This window comes from Palaemon carinicauda, chromosome 14 (genome assembly GCF_036898095.1).
Source record: "Palaemon carinicauda isolate YSFRI2023 chromosome 14, ASM3689809v2, whole genome shotgun sequence".
Taxonomy (NCBI): Eukaryota; Metazoa; Arthropoda; class Malacostraca; order Decapoda; family Palaemonidae; genus Palaemon; species Palaemon carinicauda.
The window spans coordinates 43,514,656-43,531,766 of NC_090738.1; the positions used below are offsets into that span (position 1 = coordinate 43,514,656).

A 17,111-nucleotide genomic window follows, 5' to 3' on the forward strand; every position below is an offset into this window, starting at 1 on the left:
CTTAGACAAGGTACCGAAGGTAACGGTATTATTTCCTAAAGGGCAGGCCCGATCTGTCTGGCCCAGGATGTTGTCAGCCTGGGGGGTACGATAATTCCAGGCTCTGCCCTTCCAGTTCGACCTACACGTTTGTTGGTCTGATTGGGTCAGTTGTGGGAAGTACGTTCTGTCTGAGACCTCTATCAGACAGGAATCGATAGTCGGTTACCCACTCGTCATCACAGCCTTCCTCTGGTTCGACGCTTTTGTATCTGACTCCCCATCATCAGGTGGTCTACCTCACTGATTCCCCAGGTACACAGCCCAACTCCGTTGGGATGTTTTGCCTGCATAAAGCCCTAGATCCGAACCCTCAGGCTCCTTTCATGGACACCAGAGAGGAAGCTACAGGAGTAGAAGACAGTCCCGACATCAAGGCGGACCTAGGAAAAAGGGGGCTCGGAGAAGGGAAGGACCTAGATTCACTCCCTCACAACGCGGTGGTCCCGGTAGAGGGAAGACTTTACCACTTTCGTGACCATTGGTCTCGGTCTGTGGGATCATAGCATAGTCTCTAACGGTTTGAGATGAAAATGGCCTCAAGGTCCTCCTCCTCCGCCAGTGACCTTCTCCCAGAAATCCACTCCCGTCCTGAAAGAGTACACCACAGGGTTACTCAAGAAAAAGCAATCAAACGACTATCTCTCAGGTACGGACCTTACTTCCCCGTGGGACCGTCACCACCTCTGTCGATCTTACCGACCGCTATTAGCTTGCGCCTATAGCTCGAAACTTCTCTTCTTATCTGGGTTTCCACCTAAGCAGGAAAGCCTTTGTGTTCAAGACATGCCCTTCGGCCTCAACATTGATCCCAGGATATTCACGAAACTGGGAGAGGCAGTGTTAGAACAACTCAGGAACCAAGAGATACAGATCATTGCTTATCTGGCCGGTTGGCTCATTTGGGCCCGGCCGGCCATAGAAGGCAATAGAGCTACGAAGGAATTACTTCGATTGCTCGACAACCTGTGATTTCGGGTCAATCTCCATAAGTCTCGCCTGCGACCATCAGGCCACTTAGAATGGTTAGCCATTCAGTGGGACCTTTCGAAGCACACGTTGTCTCTCCCTTCCAAAAGTAAGAGGAATAGGTTCCAAGATCAAGAATTTCTCAAGCACAAACAGGTGTCCAAAGAGCCTAGAAAGTATCCTTGGCCTTTTCCAATTCACTTCAGTAACAGATCTCCTAATAAAAGCCAAACTCAAGACATCAATCGATTTTGGAGAAAGAGAGCTACAGTACCTAAAAGAAGACAAAGTCTCGAAGATCCCCTCTGTCTGGAAAATGAGACTACGCCCATGGTCCGAACCGAAGAACCTCTCCAAAGCGGTTCCTCTACAATTCCCACCTCCACAAGTGACATTCCATTCAGCCGTGTCTCTAAGTGGATGGGGGGATTTCTCCGAACATCAGATGTTTCAGGTTCTTGGTCACTAGCCATGAAACAGTCCCATATCAATGTTCTCGAAGCCATGGCAGTGTTCTTGACCCTGAAGAGAGAGACTCCTCCGAGGTCGACCCACATCAGAGTAGTGTCAGACAGCACAGACGAGGTACACTACGGAAACAGGGGAGGATCCAAGTCACCCAACCTGAATCAGATCCTGGTCACTTTCTTCGCCTGGGCAACAGAAAAGAACTGGTTCCTGTCAGCACCTCACCTAGCGGGAGGCCAGGATGTGAGAACGGGCTCACTATCCAGGACGAGTCCCCTGGAGTTAGAATTTCATTCCGGTGGATACTCAGGCTCGATCCAGGCATCCAGGTAGATCTATTCACATCTCAGATCAATCACAAACTTCCTTGTTATGTGACCCCAATCCTGGACCCTCGGGCTCATGCCATGGACGCATTACCCCGGGATTGGAACCATTAGAGGAAGATTTCCCTATCTCTCCCAGTGAATCTTCTAAAAACTTTTACACCGACTGCGCTCCTTCCGGGGCGCAGTGGCTTTAGTACCACCTCACTGCCCAAGAACAGTTGGTTTCCTCTCCTCCTCGAGTGGAAACTCCGTCCCATCCGGATCCCGTTTCTCAAACTGACCCGAGTATTCCAAACTCACTGTGTCAGATTACTCAAGGATGGCCAAAACCCTAACTTTGTGGACTACAGGAAGTTGGCAGCTCGTAGAGACGCGAACATTGAACCGGAAAACGATTTCTTCATCAAATCAGACAAAAGGGACTCGACAATTCGCCAATATGATTCGGCCGTTAACCCCCAAAATAGGTGGTCCCCTTGGAAAGTTATTCCTCTTCTCCAAGATACTTCTCTATGTCCGGTCACCACTCTCAGGGCCTTTTTAGCCACGACTGCTACCCGATCGTCTGGCCCCTTGTTTATCAGAGAACAAGGAGGTACCATTCCCATACGTGGTATTAGGCTATAGATCCTATACTTCATTTAACAAGCCAATCCGGGATCTTTTCCCCCAGAAGATGGACTTTGATGACCTTATAAAGTTCACGGGTTGGGAATCTCCTATGGTCTTCAAACGCCACTATCTAATGAACTTACAGGCTCTTAAATACCCAACAGTTGCAGCTGGGAGCCTTATCTCTCCCCAGTGATCTTTTGTTCTTCCTTTCATCCATCTCTTTTCTTCTCCCTCCTACCCGCCACTCGCACCACGACGCCGCTTCCTTGGTGGTTCGTTAGCCCTAAGTTTATTACATATTAGGTTATGTTTGTAACTATTATTGATTACCGTTGTTATAGGGTTGGGATATTCTTAGCCATGTCAGTTTTGTAGCATGTTTCCTCTGATACTCGGAGGCTTCCCTGTTATCATGTTTGTTTACCTAATTATTTATGATTTTCTTTACATGGTGTTGTTTCTCTCCCCTCATTAAATTAGTTGTTATTGTTGGGCTTGGAAGGCATTCTCTGGTACATTTTCACCCGGCGCCACAGATCGACCCAGAAAAGGGATTTTGACGAAGGAAAAATCTATTTCTGGGGAGAGACCTGTGGCGCCCGGTGAAACCCTTCCCCTTTATTTTACACGATCCCACCCTTTTCCTTTCCAAGCCGTCATGACCATTACAGAAGGATGTTGTTCAGATGGCGCTCGCGTCGTGGCGTGGGTGGTGCGGCGATGGGGGTGTGTCTAAGGCCGTTGTATCGGCCCATCCCTTTGACGAAGGAATTAACTAAATGGAAGACAACCTGTGAATAGTGGATTTCACGCGCCTTTGCTTTATACACGACACCCAAAAGGTGCTCGCGCGAGGGTTGTAACCTCAGCATTCCATGCTTTTATCTTTCTCTGGTATAATTGGAAGGTTTTATCAGAAAAGACATACAAGAAGGACTTTTCACCGGGCGCCACAGGTCTCTCCCCAGAAATAGATTTTTCCTTCGTCAAAATCCCTTTTTTCACTTCGCTCAAAATTTGTTTTTCTTCCCAAAAATGGAGATTGTGAAAATGGGACCCCAGGAAGGGAAAGGAAGGTTGACTACTTGTCACAGGCATCTCCCCGGCCACTCTTTTCTGGAAGCTTCTAAGCCCCTACATGGGTGGAGCTAATTACGACAGGCTATCATCATTCCTATTTAAGGAGATTTTTTTCTTTCTGCATTCTGATTGGTTTTTCGTAAAACCACCCATTTCAGGCATGACAGAAAATATTCTTCAGCAATTATTTTGATGCAATCTGGACCCAATATTACGCCATTTCACAAAAGCATGGCATTGGAGACCATGTGGCGTTGTTGTCACAAGAATTGGTTTTCATCAAATCTCACATTGAACCCAAAGTGTGGTCAACAGTAACTAGATAATGATCTCACACAAACAGTAGCCAGTTTTATTCTCTCTGCAGTCACTCTTGGACAAGATATAGTATTTCTACTTTAATATATATTTTCATATTATTGCATCTATCATGATACAGGTGAAGTTTTAGTTTAATTGGCCCTTTGGCTGTGTATATTGGAGAATTTTAGATTGGAACTACAGAATCAAATATTTTGTAAATTTCTTTCAATTCAAAAGGTTATGTCTTATTTTATAGTTTATATATGACGGATCTATTTTAATATCACTCATCTTAAAATATTTTATATTTTATATTCATTACTTACATATTGTTTCTTTGCTATTCCTTATTTCCTATTCTCACTGGGCTACTTTCCTTATTGGGGCACTTGGGCTTGTAGCATTCTACTTTTCCAACCAGACTTATAGCTTGGCTAGTAAAAATAATAATAATGGTAACGAGGTTAACTTCAAAGTCTTATAGGTGTTTTCTCTGCCCACCATGAAAACTGTATACAGTATTTAGTTCTTTCTTAATCTAGAATTGTGCTGTATTGCAAGAGGAAAAAGGGGAGCTCACATTACATTCAGTTGAAAAGAATCCTCACTTTTATACCCTAAATCCAGGAAATATTGATGAAATCAACAGATGAGCTCTTTCAGATGAGTTTGTGAAGTGCTTTAGTTGAAGACAGCATTCTTAAAATTTTCTACTCATTTGCCTCTACAAAAGGGGGGATGCTGCTAAGTAAACTAGAGGAGTGATTAATAGAAATAAATTGAAATAATTTTATAAAAAAAACTTTATTATTCCAATACCCAAGGCAATATTGCCTAACATAAAACACTATAGTGGAAATTCTTTTAATTCTTGAATCATAGATGTTTCCTATAAGGAAAAAATCTACAAAGTCGCATGTGTTGTGTACCTTTGTGAGGGAGTGACTATAAGCTGCCTCCCACTTGAGAGTCCGGTTCTCGCTATTCAGATCAGGAAGTCAATGAACTTGGAGTCCAACTCGTTTCACTTTCTGCTAGTTTGACTGCCTTGGGAAGAGTTACTCTATTTGCATCGAGTGTCCCCCATTCCTGCTTGCCCAACAGTGAAAACTCTTTGTCTGACAGACACATTTGGTGTCAACAATATTCCACTGATGCTGATACCTGGGTAGTGTAGTGCCAGTGAGTATTAATGGTGTAGTGATTTGTGTTGTGGCAGAGGAAGCTCCTGTAGCTCCCTCTTCAGAGTGAATTAGTCAGTCATTGGTTGCCAGACCATAACTCCTCTGTGACAGCAACGAAGTTTTCTCACTCTCTCTCCCTCATCTATCCGCCTCTTCTCCCTCCTTTCTTTTCATCAGCCACATCTTCCTTCAGATCATAGAGATGGTCCAATGGGAGGGAAATTCTCTAAAGTTCAATGAGACATAAAGCAATTTCTCCCTCCTTCAGGAACAAGTGATGGTATTCACCCTCTAATTGGCATCTTTGAGGTCAGTCAAGCAGAGGATGAGCCAGTATTACAGTTATTCTTTTTGCCCCATATGCAGGTGAGCACTGATCTCCCAGACAATATGGTTATCCAAAATAAGTAATGTTCCCGCTACATTCTTCTTACCATATAAAGCTCATGCATCAACTATTAACTTATGGGTCAGGTCAGAATGATTGTGAGCCTGGAAAGACAGAAATCAATTTCCAGTCCCATACTGTAGACCCGTAGGGGTTACAGAGTTGTTACAGAGCATAGCGTGGCCAACAGAGCTCATAGGTTATCTAATTCCTGTGGGGCAAAGCTAGCAATCATGAGCTCGGTCCAAGTTATTATTATTGAATTACAAGTAACTACAAAGTTTTCTCACAGACCGATACCTTCACAGTCAGTCAGAAATTTAAGGTAAGTTGGTCAGGGCACCAGCCACCAATTGTGATGCTACCACTAGAGAGTTATTGGATACTTTGACTGGCTAGACAGTACTACATGGGACCCTTCTTTCTAGTTATGGTTCATTTTCCCTCTGCCTACACCTATATAGAATAGTCTGGCCTATTCTTTACAGATTCTCCTCTGTACTCAAACACCAGTCAACACTGAGATTACCAAGCAATTCTTCTTCACCCAAGGGGTTAACTACTGCACTTCCTCTTGGTAAGGGTAGAAGAGAGACTAGCTATGCTAAGCAGCTCTTCCAGGAGAAGGACACTCCAAAATCAAACCATTGTTCTCTAGTCTTGGGTAGTGCCATAGCCTCTGTACTATGGTCTTCCATTGTCTTGGTTTAGAGTTCTGTTGCTTGAGGGTAAACTTGGGCACACTATTCTATCTTATTTCTCTTCCTCTTGTTTTGTTTAAGTTTTTATAGTTTATATAGAATTTATTTATTTTAATGTTGTTACTCTTCTTAAAATATTTTATTTTTCCTTATTTCCTTTCCTCACTGGGCTATTTTCCCTGTTGGAGCCCCTGGGATTATAGCATCCTACATTTCCAACTAGGGAGGTAGTTTAGCAAGTAATAATAATAATAATAATAATAATAATAATAATAATAATAATAATAATAATAATAATAATAATAATAGTAACTTCTTTGCACATTATCCCGGTCCTTCTAGATTAAATACCAACACCTAGATAATTGAAAGTAAGGATATACTGTCATGTGAAGTGCTTCTTCTCATAAAAAGAAGTAATGTTCCCGCTACATTCTTCTTACCATATAAAGCTCATGCATCAACTATTAACTTATGGGTCAGGTCAGAATGATTGTGAGCCTGGAAAGACAGAAATCAATTTCCAGTCCCATACTGTAGACCCGTAGGGGTTACAGAGTTGTTACAGAGCATAGCGTGGCCAACAGAGCTCATAGGTTATCTAATTCCTGTGGGGCAAAGCTAGCAATCATGAGCTCGGTCCAAGTTATTATTATTGAATTACAAGTAACTACAAAGTTTTCTCACAGACCGATACCTTCACAGTCAGTCAGAAATTTAAGGTAAGTTGGTCAGGGCACCAGCCACCAATTGTGATGCTACCACTAGAGAGTTATTGGATACTTTGACTGGCTAGACAGTACTACATGGGACCCTTCTTTCTAGTTATGGTTCATTTTCCCTCTGCCTACACCTATATAGAATAGTCTGGCCTATTCTTTACAGATTCTCCTCTGTACTCAAACACCAGTCAACACTGAGATTACCAAGCAATTCTTCTTCACCCAAGGGGTTAACTACTGCACTTCCTCTTGGTAAGGGTAGAAGAGAGACTAGCTATGCTAAGCAGCTCTTCCAGGAGAAGGACACTCCAAAATCAAACCATTGTTCTCTAGTCTTGGGTAGTGCCATAGCCTCTGTACTATGGTCTTCCATTGTCTTGGTTTAGAGTTCTGTTGCTTGAGGGTAAACTTGGGCACACTATTCTATCTTATTTCTCTTCCTCTTGTTTTGTTTAAGTTTTTATAGTTTATATAGCATTTATTTATTTTAATGTTGTTACTCTTCTTAAAATATTTTATTTTTCCTTATTTCCTTTCCTCACTGGGCTATTTTCCCTGTTGGAGCCCCTGGGATTATAGCATCCTACATTTCCAACTAGGGACATAGTTTAGCAAGTAATAATAATAATAATAATAATAATAATAATAATAATAATAATAATAATAATAATAATAGTAACTTCTTTGCACATTATCCCGGTCCTTCTAGATTAAATACCAACACCTAGATGATTGAAAGTAAGGATATACTGTCATGTGAAGTGCTTCTTCTCATAAAAAGAAGTAAAAAAATTCCAGAAAGGTCGATAGCAAGAAGTCTTGTGTGACTTCAATTGATCTCTCCTATCTTTTCAGGAAAGGAGACAGTTCCCTTCCAGTCCCCGGTCCTCCACGGCACTGGGCCATAGATCTGGTACAGTTATCACACAGCTGTAACAGTCCAAGGTTACTGGATTTACCCATGGTTGATCTTTTCTATGAGGGGCCAACCACCTTTATCAACAGTAAATCAGCTAAAGGGCCAATCATGGGTGCTGCAGCCAACTAATTTTCCCTCATAGCCAATCACACAAGAGCAATGGCTCATGGGTGGCAGTCAATCACAAAGGTCTGGTATTCCATAGGGCCATTGCTGATTGGTCCTGATCACCGCACAGGGTAAGTGATTGAGGAGCTTAAACGCCCTCCTTCCCCTTTTACCTGGATGATGTTATGTCACTTCCATCTTTTTTTGGTCACAGGATACTTCAGTCCCTTGAAAAAAAAATGCATAACCCCTCGGTTATTGTAGGTGTTATGTTCTAGCTCCCAACCTAAATTGGTGAAAAACTGTGTAATAATGTAGATACAATACTCTACAGTATATTTTTTCATAACTTCAGCCTTTTTTTCATATCTTTATCATTATAAATTCAATCACTCTATTGTCATCCCTTTCAACACTTTTAAACACTTTTTAAACTAAAACTTAGTTTTAATATAGACATATCCTTACATTGCAAAAGAAAAAATTAAAATCAAATCATTCACCAGTGAAGATACGTACAGTTGATTGATTGACTGATAATGAGGTAAATGTATTACACAACAAAGAAGACCATTATTGCTCCTCTGTAAACACTAAATCAGCAGATGCTCTATCCAGCGGTACAATATCTTTGTCATCCAGTGTAGTAGCTTCTATATCCACTGACAGTGCATCAATGTTTTTTTTTTCTTTTTTAGGTAAGGAACATAGTGATTGGCAGTTGTTGATGCTGCCTCTTCTTATGTATAAGAATGTTTCTACAAATTTCAATGGCTCTGCTAACGGCATTTCTGAAATGCAATGCACGAATCATCTGTGGATCCCAGTCTTCAACCATTGACTGAAAATCTTTTGACATTTTGTTAGAGTTGAAAGGTGTTCTAATGAAAGGCCAACTTCCTCTTCTTCCCCTGGATCCTTATACAGTACTCTTCTTCTTTGTCTTTATTGCTAACTTCATCATTTGTCAGATCTTTGTCTGTTAATGGATCTGAGTGAGCCTCAACCAGGTTATTTACCTCATCCATAGTCATATTGATGAAGCTGTTTTTTTCCAGCAATCTCACCAGTTTCAGTGCCTTACCTCCTGCAGAATAGTTGATTTCATAAGAAGAGAGTCCTTTATAAGTGTTGGCCACTATAGGCTGCAATTTCTTCCAGCAAGCATTGGGTGTTTTTTTTTTCTTTATGCTTTACTTATGGTTAGTGTAACTCATCCCAATTTGTGCTAAAATATGTGAAAAGTTACAAAATTATGCAGCGAGCATCTGAAAACAAGCTCCCGTAGTTGACTTCGGCACGTGTTATTAAATTTAGACTTACCATTACAATACGTGATATCTTTATTCTCCCGCATTATTTATTGATAAAACATATATCTGAGGGAGAAATTTAGGTTAGTAAATAAGTTTTGATTCATATTTCTTGGTAATTATTTGAAAACAATAATGATAACCGGACAAAATACTTTCAACCAATCAGCTTGTAGGAAACTTTTCCAGGTTAAAAGGTCTCTTTTCGCATCAGTGTAAATGAATTTCATTCAAATAATTTTGATTAAATTGGTTTGTTGTGAGTGATCAGACAAAAATTTCCCACCATCACCAACCCATAGTGGCCAAAGTGGGGATGAAAACTACCAAGGAATGCTGGCTGGGCTACTATACATAAAGTCATTTTTCAAACCAAATGAAAAAAATGAAGGCTTGCCATAAACTTACTCCTAACTATAAAAATCAAATCAAATTCTCAACCATCTATCAAGCTTTCAACTTGAGGCAGTCAGCTAAAGGCTAAAAAAACCGCACACTTACTCGGGTGACAATGCAAAAGATATCCTCCCATGGTAAACAAATGCCCAGATAAGGTCTGCCATCTTCCCAGTATCTATTAGTATTTCTCAGTTTCTTAGTTGTCTGCTTCCAGAATCATTTAGCATAGGAAGTGTTGTGACATATTCTAAAGAGCCAGAACCCTTGTCTCTCCCTTTTACATACTAAATCCTTATTTACTCATTAATACATTGACCCCATGGTAATGATGATGATATTTCTTTGGTGGTATGCTGTGTTGGATTCTCTGATCTAGCTTAAACTGGAAAGTCCTAGGAAATGTAATTTACAAAAAAGTAGAAAAAAAATTCTTAATGAACTTCCATCATGAAATAAACAATACACAACAACATACTTGAATAAGGTTGTCTTCGTATTACTCCCAAAACTGGATGAAGATGTTTTTTTCTTTGCCTTAAGTACCTTCTCCAACTCTTTCGGATTATCTCGCAAATGTTGTGGCATATAAAATGGATTTTCTGGATCCAGCTGCAAAAGTATTCATCTTTTAATATTGCTCCTACAACAAGAACATAAATATATAAAAATATAAAAACTTAGTCAAGCCAAATAACATTCAACAATGGTTAGTCATTATATTTAATATCAATCATTCTGTATATGCCAGACAGGTAGCTAAATGCAAACAATCATGTAAGTTTAATGACCTACCAAATCTGATTTATCAAGGGGACACACTCGTGGAAAACTATTTCCTGTGGACTTGGGTACTTTGCTTTCATCAGTCTCATGCGTTTCTTTCTGTTGTTTAAGCAATTTTAACCGTGCAGCATATTCATTTCTAGAAAAGAATAATTCCAAAGGTTACTTGGGAAAGAAGAAAAGTATACATAATTCGTTATTGAAGGAAAATAAACATAAATCAAACAACACATAATGAAGATAAAAGCAGTTCAGGAAATCTTTAATGCATGTAGGCCTGGATTTTGGACCAAGTAATGAGCTCAAGCTTTTATATTTGGCATTTATATGGTCTTATTCAATAAAGCTCTCAGAAATAAAATTCACAACCCTATGAATACCTTTCTAAGAGGAAAACCTTACTCAGATTCCAATTTCCAAATTTAACCTAGTGACCCCAAGTCCCTACCAAGCTGAATACCCAAGTGGACAGATGGAGAGCTGTACACAGTCCTAAGCACAGAGTTTTGAACTGGTAGCATGTACCATAGAGGGGAGAGAGGAGATACTTTTGAGAGGACTGATGCATGGTTACCTGAAAGTATGTGCCCTACAGGTCCACTGAAAGCATGAAGTTTCCTTCTCTGATGGAGCACAGCACATACCATGCTGTTTCTATCTTGAACTTCATTTAATTAATAAACTTGTTCATTCGAGAGAGGCCAATTACCTGTCTGCAAGCCATCAGTTGACTTCTCCACCAGGAAGAGCAGACTGTAAAAGCCCAGAGACTTGTCACGAATGACTTTGTGTTCACTCCTCTCCAACACCCTTCTACCTCTGTCAGCAAGGCCAGGGCTTTTGAAGATGTTAGAAAATTGGGTGAGAACTTAATCGAAAAGGGTAAGAGGTAATAGTTCTGAAGAACACTCACTACCCATGGTTTGGCTCAAGATCGACCAGGTTGCCTAATGGCATGACAGACAGCCCCCTACTCTTGGCAATGGGAGAGGGGGAACACCGTCATCAGAATTTTCTGCCACTGCCCTTCCTAAAAGAATCAGGTTGGGTGGCTCGAAAAGGGTTTACATGCAATGGTTCCAGGAAAAGACGTGGATGGTCCAAATTGGGGTCTAGGAACAGACCTAAGGCCCTTCCTTGCAACCAATCACGCAGGCATGGTCAAACCCGAGAGTTTAGCCGCAGTTCTCTTCAAAGGGCCAGTGCCCTTGAAGGAGATTGGGTGCTTGATCTGAAAGTTTTCCAAAGTAGTCCTCCATTTCTCCACCACAGCCTGTATGCAATTTCTCGGAAGAGACACTGCCGCATGCATCAAAGAGTTCTGAAACGACAGAGCTACCTCTGCGCTAACCTATTTTGAAAAAAAAAAACCAAAACATCCCTTCTCTTCAAACCCCAGTTGGCCCACTGATTTGCAGACTGGTGTGCCAGGAAGGTTATGACGGCCTTCCCATCAGAGAGTACAAGACTCTTGTACTTCTCAAAAGACTCCAAGGTTGATAACCAAATTTACTTTGCCAGGTATGTCACTGCACCTGACCACTGGTTAAGCCAAGAGACAGCTTGGAGGGGTCATGGCAGACGATTCAATGGCCACTGATACATGAGGGTGAGAGGGATTTTCTCCAAAGAGTTCCCCCATCATTAGCATACACACCGACGGGTCAACCTGCAGAGAAGACAATGCAACATGCTCTGGCGTAAAGAACCTTCTCTGCATTGAGTTTGCGGAATGGCCATATCTTGTTGGACAGGCTGGATTTGAGAGTTCTTAGATCTTACATTTGAACTTATATCTATCTTATTAATATCTTTCTGCTTAATTCCAAGTCTGTGTCTGCTTAATTCCAAGTCTGTGTATGCTTCATTCCAAGTCTGTGTATGCTTAATTCCAAGTCTGTGTCAGTTAGGAATTTTAAGCTCCACTATGTACAACCTCAGCTAATTTCCATTTTCTTACAATTATTGTTGGGTTCTATTTGCATTTATATTCCCCTGGAGCCATAAGATTAATTTTTGCATTCTTTATAGACACCATTCAATACCTCTACTTCTACAGAGAGATTAATCCCACTTTTTGGATCTGATGTAGCACCTCATACTTATGTTGGCCTGGACATCTGGCGCTCTGTCTTCATCTGTCTGAATTCTTGTCAGGTAAACATACGGCTCATTTAAAATTGCCTACTTGACTTACAGGCATGATATGGAGAGAAGCATTGTTCCCAAGATTGTCCCATCAAGCTTATTGGTGCCCATACACTTAGCCTTTTATTCTAATGTTGTCTCAGTGATATGAGGCAGATTGCAAGTTGTTAGCTCTGATGCCTCATCCTAAGTGAAAATCAACCACATCCATGTGCATTCTTAGGACGAATGAAACCCTTAAACCTGCGGAAAGACAACAAAAAGGTTTTCCCATCAACATCTGCATTGGGGAATAAAATCACCACCCACAAAGATGGGACCAAACGACAATTCACCGACTGGAAACCTTGTCCTCTGGAACTTCAGAAAGCTCATGCAATAAATGCAAGTCAACCAACGCTTTTATGAATGTCGAGGTAATTCTTATTTAGCTATGTTACTGTTTTTATCTGGCTATTACCATGCATAAGTTTCTGTAACTTTAATGGTTATTTGTGTTATATCTAATTTTTTGGGTAATCTCAATGATCATTTGTTAATACAAGGCTATTCATTTTATATTTCATGTTTTTGGTTGTCCTTGTGTTAGAAAAAAAGTACCTCCAATAACAAGATTGTTTGTTAAACTAAAACTTATAAAATGTGTCCCATTTTCATTTACAACTTTGCCAAGCTCCCCAGCACCCATCACAGTCTCTATACCTTGATTAGTCCTTCCAACTTTAGCATTGAAGACACCAATCACAATTTTCATATCTCTCTCTGGGATCTCATATATTACACTCTGCAGTTCTTCATAGTATTCATCTTTCCTTTCTTCAGGAGAATCATTTGTTGATGCATACCAAACTTTAATATTCCTATTGCACTGCTATGATCTAAACTTTGCTAGTAACAATCTACTATTTACAGCTTTCCATTCTCTTAATGCCTTTTCAGCTCTTGGTGTTATCATCATTCCTACCTCTTCTCTTCCAACTCCATCTGTTCTTCCTGAGTAGATTATATATATATATATATATATATATATATATATATATATATATATATATATATATATATATATATATATATATATATATATATATGCCTTGGTCTAAGATTTCTTTACCAATCCCTTACACCATGTTTCAATTAGGGCCAAGATATCCAAACTATATTTCATAAATTCATTCTCCACTTGCTGTAACTTCCCAATCTAATTCATGGTTCTAACATTCAAATCACCAGTTTTTATTTTTTCTTTAATATTTATAAACCGGGAGATTCTTAGCACCCTGCTATGCCCAGGACTGGAGGCCATTCTCTCATTTTTACTTTTCATAGACTGACTACAGTAAACCCATAAAGGATTCATTGGCTAAATTCATCAAAGGATAATCAGTTCCTTGTAATGCACAGTCCCTATCTAAGGTAAGTGACCCCTCCCGGTCCATATCAATTTCAGTAAGATCATCCGCCAGGCATCGAGAGTAGAAGCCGAAGAGATATCTTGTCTATCTCCTTAAACCCAATCCATCACCCTGCTGCCAGTGACTTCATTGAGATTTAGGGAGGCATTTCCTCCACACCCAAAGTTCTTGTTACTCCACAAAGTTGCTCATCTGCTTATATAACCATTGGCAAACATGGATTGCCAAAATATACCCCTTAGCACAGTACTTTAAAACTATAAATGAGATGTCTTTTTCCTTCAATGACATCCTACCTCCATTAGAGTGTAAGACTCAGCAATACAAAAGTCATGGGAGGTTCATAGAAATGAACAGAATTATAATAGAAAATTTTCTTATTCCTACACTCACTTCAGTTTCATATACATGCCCACTCTCATCCCCACTGACTCTGGTGTCAAGAGGATAGGGAATAGTTTTGATTTCAAGACCGAAAGACAAAGAATCTGTGGTTTGAACAAGACATCAGTGGTTGCCATTAAGCCATTAACCACTAGATTGTGTTATTACTTTGATAGAGGTGCAAGTCAACTGAAAGGAAAAAAAAATTGAAATATTTTAGTTTTAGGAGTAAATATCATTATAACCGAGCTTTCAGACAGAAGTAATATGTATATCAGGTGAGTAAACAAATAAAAAATTATTATTAAAATTTCTATTTTTACAGGCAAACTCCATTGGCACTTGCTTTACAGTAACTGGTGGTGTTTTTGGCCCCCTTATTATGGGGCAGGTAGGGCATGATGATGGGGAAAGAGGAAAGTTTCCTTTATTGTTTTTATTCAAAGTCATCAAGAGGGCCCTTCCAATTGCCTAACAGACTAAAGAACATATGTAAGAGGTTGTGCCAGAAGGAAGCATGGTGATGACTACGTTTGAATGTTGTTTATTCCATAGAGGTAAGATTCACGAAAATATAATTAAATATAAAATCATATAAAACAAAAAAATAACTTAAAAAAAAAAGAAAAAAATTATTCAGAGTAGCAGATATGACAATAAGTGAAAAAGAGCACATTTATACTCTTTTACAAAATAAAAAATTTGTGAAAGGATACAAAAAAGAAATTACGCAAGATCACAATAGTAACAATAAAGAGAAGTTATCAAAACTTTCACTAATAAATGCCAGCATGAACTTAGCAAAAGATTGTGGTTTAAGGCCTAAATAAGTGCTAGTTATAGCAAATTTGTCACCCTTTTACATGCAAAAGGATAGAAAGTGAATAGTGTGAGCAGACACTATGATGGGTTACAAACTGCCAGAGAGAATTGACTACTTGTAATTGCCATTTCATCATAATGGGGCCCTTATTGTTTTCAGTAAAATATCCAAACTACAATAAAAATCAAGAATGGCTGCAGAGTAATAGTATAGAGAAGTATGAAAAATATAGAGAGAAAAAGGTGGAAGTAAAGCGCAAGGTACGTGAGGCAAAGAGGGCAGCTGACCTGAGGTGGGGTCAGGGACTGGGTCAGTCATATGAAGAGAATAAGAAGAAGTTTTGGAAAGAAGTGAAGAGAGTAAGGAAGGCCGGCGCAAGAATTGAAGAGACAGTGAAAGATGGAAATGGAAGGTTGTTAAAAGGAGAGGAGGCAAGGAAAAGGTGGGCAGAATATTTTGAAAGTTTGCTGAATGTTGAGGATGATAGGGAGGCAGATATAATTGCTGTTCCAGGTGTTGAGGTGCCAGTGATGGGAGATGAGAATGAGCGAGAGATTACAATAGAGGAAGTGAGGAGAGCACTAGATGAAACGAGAGTAGGAAAAGCATCTGGTATGGATGGTGTGAAAGCTGAGATGTTGAAGGAAGGGGGTGTGACTGTACTTGAATGGTTGGTGAGATTGTTTAATGTGTGTTTTGTGTTGTCAATGGTACCAGTAGATTGGGTCTGTGCATGTATTGTACCACTATATAAGGGTAAGGGAGATGTGCATGAGTGTTGTAATTCAAGAGGTATTAGTTTGTTGAGTGTAGTTGGAAAAGTGTATGGTAGAGTACTGATTAATAGGATTAAGGATAAAACAGAGAATGCAATCTTGGAAGTACAGGGTGGTTTTAGAAGAGGTAGGGGTTGTCTGAATCAGATTTTTACAGTTAGGCAGATATGCGAGAAATATTTAGCAAAAGGTAAGGAGGTGTATGTTGCGTTTATGGATCTGGAGAAAGCATATGATAGAGTTGATAGGGAAGCAATGTGGAATGTGATGAGGTTATATGGAGTTGGTGGAAGGTTGTTGCAAGCAGTGAAAAGTTTCTACAAAGGTAGTAAAGCATGTGTTAGAATAGGAAATGAAGTGAGCGATTGGTTTCCGGTGAGAGTGGGGCTGAGACAGGGATGTGTGATGTCGCCGTGGTTGTTTAACTTGTATGTTGATGGAGTGGTGAGAGAGGTGAATGCTCGAGTGCTTGGACGAGGATTAAAACTGGTAGGCGAGAATGATCATGAATGGGAGGTAAATCAGTTGTTGTTTGCGGATGATACTGTACTGGTAGCAGATACAGAAGAGAAGCTTGACCGACTAGTGACAGAATTTGGAAGGGTGTGTGAGAGAAGGAAGTTGAGAGTTAATGTGGGTAAGAGTAAGGTTATGAGATGTACGAGAAGGGAAGGTGGGGCAAGGTTGAATGTCATGTTGAATGGAGAGTTACTTGAGGAGGTGGATCAGTTTAAGTACTTGGGGTCTGTTGTTGCAGCAAATGGTGGAGTGGAAGCAGATGTACGTCAGAGAGTGAATGAAGGTTGCAAAGTGTTGGGGGCAGTTAAGGGAGTAGTAAAAAATAGAGGGTTGGGCATGAATGTAAAGAGAGTTCTATATGAGAAAGTGATTGTACCAACTGTGATGTATGGATCGGAGTTGTGGGGAATGAAAGTGATGGAGAGACAGAAATTGAATGTGTTTGAGATGAAGTGTCTGAGGAGTATGGCTGGTGTATCTCGAGTAGACAGGGTTAGGAACGAAGTGGTGAGGGTGAGAACGGGTGTAAGAAATGAGTTAGCGGCTAGAGTGGATATGAATGTGTTGAGGTGGTTTGGCCATGTTGAGAGAATGGAAAATGGCTGTCTGCTAAAGAAGGTGATGAATGCAAGAGTTGATGGGAGAAGTACAAGAGGAAGGCCAAGGTTTGGGTGGATGGATGGTGTGAAGAAAGCTCTGGGTGATAGGAGGATAGAAGTGAGAGAGGCA

At 40.2% G+C, this 17,111-nt stretch overlaps 1 protein-coding gene across 3 annotated transcripts in view; it reads right to left on the bottom strand.

The window, feature by feature from the left end:
* The window catches only part of LOC137653558 (centromere-associated protein E-like), an 892,913-nt gene that overhangs the window by 312,830 nt on the left and 562,972 nt on the right, over positions 1-17,111 (bottom strand). For all 3 annotated transcript variants that reach the window (XM_068387057.1, XM_068387056.1, XM_068387055.1), the window contains exons 28-29: positions 10,330-10,459; positions 10,013-10,146 (exon numbers count right to left, since the gene is read on the bottom strand). In XM_068387057.1, the coding sequence (XP_068243158.1) occupies positions 10,013-10,146; positions 10,330-10,459 (264 nt within the window). The remainder of the gene's footprint in view (positions 1-10,012; positions 10,147-10,329; positions 10,460-17,111) is intronic.